The 6,141-nt window shown below is 36.0% G+C and overlaps 1 protein-coding gene across 3 annotated transcripts; it reads right to left on the minus strand.

Moving 5' to 3' along the window:
- Positions 1 to 3,555: 3,555 nt before the first annotated feature.
- LOC122090041 (E3 ubiquitin-protein ligase PRT1-like) lies at positions 3,556 to 5,740 on the minus strand. 3 transcript variants are annotated; one of them, XM_042659872.1, is made up of 3 exons: positions 5,530 to 5,740; positions 4,065 to 4,093; positions 3,556 to 3,982 (listed from the first exon to the last, which is right to left on the minus strand). In XM_042659872.1, the coding sequence occupies exons 1-3, from the start codon at positions 5,658 to 5,660 to the stop codon at positions 3,711 to 3,713; spliced, it is 432 nt and encodes a 143-aa protein (XP_042515806.1). In that variant the 5' UTR covers positions 5,661 to 5,740; the 3' UTR covers positions 3,556 to 3,710. The 3 variants fall into 3 exon arrangements, with proteins under 3 accessions (XP_042515806.1, XP_042515805.1, XP_042515807.1); XM_042659871.1 differs by having other exon boundaries at positions 4,065 to 4,105; XM_042659873.1 differs by lacking the exon at positions 5,530 to 5,740 and adding an exon at positions 5,380 to 5,519.
- Positions 5,741 to 6,141: the final 401 nt, after the last annotated feature.

Below are 6,141 nucleotides of genomic sequence, written 5' to 3' on the forward strand. Positions count from 1 at the left end.
AGATTAATGGTAATGGATATGTGCCTCATAACGTAAAATCGTAAGAAATGTGAGCTTATTTGCCTAAGATAAGGTGGTGGAGCTTAAAAAGAGAGACATTGAAATCATTTATTGATAAAGTGGTCAAACTAGGAAAATGGAGACTTTGAAGGAGACACTAATACGACGTGGAACAAGCTAATTAATTGTATTAAGAAATTTACTAAAGATGTATCTGAAAATTAGGGTGTTCGAAGTAAAAGAAACTTTAAGGCAAGAATATCAAGGCGTAAGATGATCCAAGGCGAGGGAGGAAGGAAAAAAAATCAAGGCAACGCCTTGTCACATAGGAGACCAAGACGCCAGTCCAGAATGAAACGCCTTATCACCTAGGCATCGCCTTGATAGCTATACTTTATGAAGGATGAAAGTAGGCAAGGCATCAGGCCCAGATAAGGTCCCAATAGAAGTGTGGACGAGCTTAGGAATCTACGGTTCGTCTTAGCTAACCAAGTTGTTTAATAAGATTATGGGCACAAGGAAAATTCCAGATGAATGGAAGAGAAGCATTATGGTTCTGATTTACAAAAATAAATGAGATATTCAAAACTGCAATAACTATAGAGGCATAAAAGTAATGGGTCATACCAATTTGGTTTTATATTAGATTTATGCTAGAAAATCCACGGAAAAAAACCATTTACTTAAAAGACTGTTGGTGTATGATGTCTTGTATTCAATCGCAGTTGAATCTAAGGAGTACTGGTGCAGGGCACCCCCCCGACAGAACGGTTGTCCCGCTATAACCCTATTCTCCATTGATAGTGCTCACCGAGGACGTAGGCAATCTTGCCAAACCTCATAAACCTATGTGCATTGTTTGTTTTTATTTTTCCATTACCTTCTGCATCGCTTTTAGGGCTGTGTTTCTATAGAGACTCAAGGAAAGATTTAGAGATTGTAAGAAGGTTCTCCATATGGTCTTTATTAACCTAGAATTCTAGAAAAAGATTATGACATAATCTCTAAAAAGTTATCTAGCAAGTACTAGAAAAAGAAGAGAAGTGTTTCAAGTAAATATGTAGATAATTAAAAATATATATGATGGTGTGGTGACTAATGTATGAACTGTGGGGTTTAAGGAATGAATTCTCAATTATAATTGGGTTACATCAAGGATCAACTTTGAGACTTTATTTGTTTGAACTTATCATAAATGATCTAACTAGAGACATTCAAGATCAGGTTCCTTGAATCCATTTATGCTTTTTGTTGATGATATTCATTAGGTGGATGAGACAAAAGCAGAGATTAACCCAAGTTGGAGTTATGGAGATCAACCTCGTAAAATGATGCGTAACTTTAGTTACACTAGGATGGAAAATGAAGTGGTGAAAATTAATAAGAGAGAGATACAACAAAGTAATTATTTTAGATTTTTGGGCTAAATCATAGATGAAAAAGGAGAAATAGATGATGATGATGATGATGATGTTACATAGAGAATTGAAATAGGATGGGTGAAGTGAAGAAGTGTGTTTGGAGTGTTGTGTGATCAACGTATTCCTTTAAAACTTAAAAAGAAATTTTACAAGACAACCATACGACCAACTATGATGTATAGTGCGGAATGTTGGGTAGTAAGAACATGGCTTAAAGTATCGATGTGTATTGTACCGTATCGGATGATACATATCGGTATCGGCCAGCACCGATACGATACATGTATTTTAAAATTTTTCTATTTATCGAAGCATATCGTACGATACACCCCTGATACTCATCGATACATAGCGATATTCTCAATAGTACAATTGAGCCCTGAACAAGTGAATTACTTGTGTATCGGTATGTACCGAACTGAGACGTATCTACTGAACCCATTTCACTTTCAAAACAGAGCTTGTTCTTCTCACTGGCAATAATTAGTTTTCAAAATTTGACGCACAACTGCACTTTTACCCAACAAATTTCACAATCTTGATTTATCATTCTTTCATATCCTCTTTGTTATGAATTATGGCATCCTCATGTTGATCACCTCCTCCAATTTACATCTATAGAGTCCTTGCAGCCAGAAGTACCTTCCATGTGATTTCTCCATTCCATTTCATTATTAATTTCTATAAGAATCATCACGACAACTGATGTCATCATTTCTATTTAATGTTGTTTGTCTTTACGACAAGCCGAGTGTGTTGTTTCTTCCACAAAATTGAACGTTGTAACTCACGTCATAATTGCTCAAGTTATCGTCATCCATTTTCCAGTGTTCTAATAGTATTGTTTACAAGAAGGTGGATGGCAGGATCAAACAATTAAGTTTGTTTTACTTCTTTTTTGCTATGTTTGAGTAGATTTAGGTAAAACAAACTAAAACATTGCATCGAACATGATTTATTGCATCAATTTGTTCATAGATTTTAATTTCTTAGAAAGTCAACAATATACCTTTACCAAATGTAAGAAACCTCATCCTTTTGAACAATTTCAATTTAATATACTTGTCTCTTAGTACGGTGTTCTCCATTTTAGTGTTTATGCATGATACATGTTATATATAGCTTTTTTTAAACCCTTTTTTTATACAAAAATTTATAAAAATGTGTTTCATGTCCATTTCTATGCGTATCATTAGCGTATCTCTGATACCCTCTGATACGTGTCTTAAATTTAGCCAATCGATACGGCGACCAAGACAGATACTTTATCCTTGGTTAAGAAGCATCATATAAATAAACTAGGTGTAACAGAGATGAGGATGTGTGGCAAAACTATGAAAGATTAAGCAAGGAATGATCATAGTGGAGCTGATTTAGGAGTAGCTCTGATACATAACAAGCTACGAGAAATTTGTTTAAGGTGGTATGGTCATGTTCAGCAAAGACCTTTGGATGCTCCAATGTAGAGGAGTGATTTGATTTAGATTGAAGGAACTAAAAGAGCCAAGGGCAGACCTCAAATGACCCTAAGAGAAGTGGTGAGGAAATACATGCATAGTTTAGGCCTTATGTCAAGTATGGCCTCGAATAGAGCTGAATGGAGGGTAAGGATCCATGTAGCCAAAAACCCATTTAGTTGGGAAAAGGGATGAGTTGTTGTTGTAAGTTCCATAGAAAGTGCTTTTGGTGCTGTCGTATAAGATTAGTAATGTACACTTGTTGGATGACATTCAAGAAATAAATGCTTAAGTGCAAATGCAGCAGAACAGAAGAAATTTTTCCTTAAAAAGAAAGTAATCTCCTAACGCCCACATGATAAAATTGTCTACGTTAGCATGAAAAAGCATCGAAATAAAGAAACATCTCCTATGTATGCGCCTGGTACTCTGTTAACTGATATATCAGACATTTCACGTGTGACTCAAACTGATTCTGAGGATGCCAACCAAAAGCAAGGTATGATTTTTTTTTTTAAACATTAGTTGGCAGTAAACTTTTAAGGACAACTGGATTTTCCTATCCAAATGCAGACTGCCATCTTTCATTGCATTCCTCGCACTCTTATGGAGCACAATTGAACTTCTTTTCCAACACACACACACACACAAGCATGATCTATAGGGGAAGTGACTCGTTTTCTATGGTTAAACTATTATTCTTGTTAGACAGTTACCTAATAGAATGGTCCACAAGGAAACTTACAAGCAGTATCACTGTCTACACATAATGGTGAAGTAAATGTTCAAAAGCAATACGAATTCAGACATGTCCTACCAAAAACAAGTTCTGTTAAAAAGGAAAAGGCAAGGGAAGCAGGGATGATGACCTTCCATAAAGACTTAAGAGAGCCAAGTGAAGAAGCCTAGAAAGTAAAACCTCACCTAGAACTTGTTTTTCTCTTCTCTTATAGGCCAACGGGTACATCCTTAGGAGCAAGTAGTGGAGCATCAAGCAGATGCTAGGGAAATAATTATATGGGCACCTACATACTGGACAATGAGACTCGCCCCAAGCATCCATAGCTCTATGAACACACCAGAAACATGAAATGTGGCCACAAGCTGTAACAACAGAAAAATGATATTAGTAAAGGACCAATTCCATTTCAAGTTTTCTTCATCATAATAAATCCTTAATCCTTACCAAGTACGATAGGCTTGTAGAGGAGATCCCTGCCAAAAAAACTGAAAAAATTATTACATAATATCTTAGACAGTTTTCCCACCAGAAAAAAGAAAATCTTAGAACTTTTATGTAACAATAAATGAATATTTAACATGAGAAACAAATGCAAGCTAACCAGGACGGCAAAACCTCACTATTAGTAATTTCCATTAAGTAAATGCTTCTTTTTTTAATGTTACAAAGGGGGAGGGGGATAAGGCGACGAACACGAGGCTTGAAACTAAGACCTTCTAGGAGCTTGGGTTCTGCCGCACCAAGTTCCTACCAACTGCGCTAGCAGTTGTCCTTCATTATGTAAATGCTTTACTATTCATCTCTATAGTCTAAATGGGTCCATGGAGTTCAAGGGCCTCTTTTTTCTTTAGACTTTTAAAAGTCATATCAGTTTTCAAGTACCAAAACTTTTGCAACTATCTAATTTGGCTGCCCTAGGGGGTAATCCACTGGAAATAATTTCCCTATTAGTAAATGCACTGATTGACATAGCTTTGATACCCACGGTTGTTTTTAATAATAGTTAGAAAAAGAAGTGTCATATAAAGGTTTTGATTATTGAAGAATAGGAAGAAATACATAGTAGTACATAGGATACATAGGAATAAATAGTAATACAACAGCAAAGTTAGAGCCCTCCTCAAAAGGCCGACACCCTAAACCCCAAACCAGGAGAGCTATCTAATTTTTCACATGTCACAAAGGAACAGAATCCCTAAACCAGATTCGGATTCTGACCACCCCTTGCTTAGCCCCGGGAGATTTCCTTTACTAATGACTGGCGCCATAGTGTGAAGATTAGAACCTAATACCCTCCTCTTGCCCCTCCCTCATGCCTTTGTCCAATTTTAAAGATCAAAATTTTGCAACCATAAAGCAGAAGAGGTAAATCGCTTTGCCTTGCATCCTCTGAAACAGCACAGCTGTATCATCCCATACGTTGTACACATCTTCTACCAAACATCAAAAAGAAAGATATCATTATTCGTAAGCACTGCTATCCCAGTTCGCTCCACCCTAAATGAAGCATTACTGAACTCCAAGAGTACGGGTCGGTAAAAAAAACCATGGCCCTCAACAAAATACCGATTTCACTTGGAACTAATTAAGTACACAACGCCTTCGTAATTTTTCTCTGAGAATTCAAGCTACACATCCAATAAGGTAAGAAACTAAAATTTGATAGCCAATTCAACTAATATAAAACCCCAACAATGAATGGATACGAACATCTAATCCATGCTGAAAGCCAAACGAATCAGGAAAAGAATGCAACTAACTCCAAACTCCCAAACAACAAATCAAATCAGTAGCTCCGAGAAAAAACAGAATCAAGAACAACATGAAATGAAAATGCCGAAGCATGCTTCCAGACGACATGTAGAGACAGACGATTGGCGATGAAGGTGATAATGTAGAAAAGACTTACAAACAAACGCAACACACGAAGGATTCGGAGATTTCTTCGACATCTCCATTGTCAGAATCGAGGGTTTCATGATGGACCGTAGTTGAATTAGAAGTCACAGGTGATACATTCTGCTCCTTTTCTCCATCCATGGCGAACCGGAGCAGAAGGGAAAGAAGCTAACAATAAATTTTCCTTTTTTACTTTTTTTTTCAGAAACGCAAACAAGAACCTCGGTGAAGCAAATTCTCTGGTCTAAACAATATATATATAGCCAGACAGATAGATCTTCCGTACACTTGGCCTCTATATTTAGTGAATACTCTTTTACTCTAAATTTTTTTCCTAAACCCACCAAAAAGATATATATATATATATATATATATAATTCTAACATCTGTTTTTCTTCTCATCGATTAAAAATATTAAGTACCATTTGTTTAGAGGGGTTTTGCTCGGAGATAGTTGTACAAATTATACAACCCCAATAATATTTAGGAAAAATTACATGATTACTCACTTTTGGGTTTCTTTTTACAAAATTATCCACAAAAAGTTTTGATTAACAAAAATACCTAAAATTAGGTTGAGTTTACAAAAATACCCAGACAAAGTTTCAATTAACAAAAATAC

This window comes from Macadamia integrifolia, chromosome 9 (assembly GCF_013358625.1).
Source record: "Macadamia integrifolia cultivar HAES 741 chromosome 9, SCU_Mint_v3, whole genome shotgun sequence".
Lineage (NCBI taxonomy): Eukaryota > Viridiplantae > Streptophyta > Magnoliopsida > Proteales > Proteaceae > Macadamia > Macadamia integrifolia.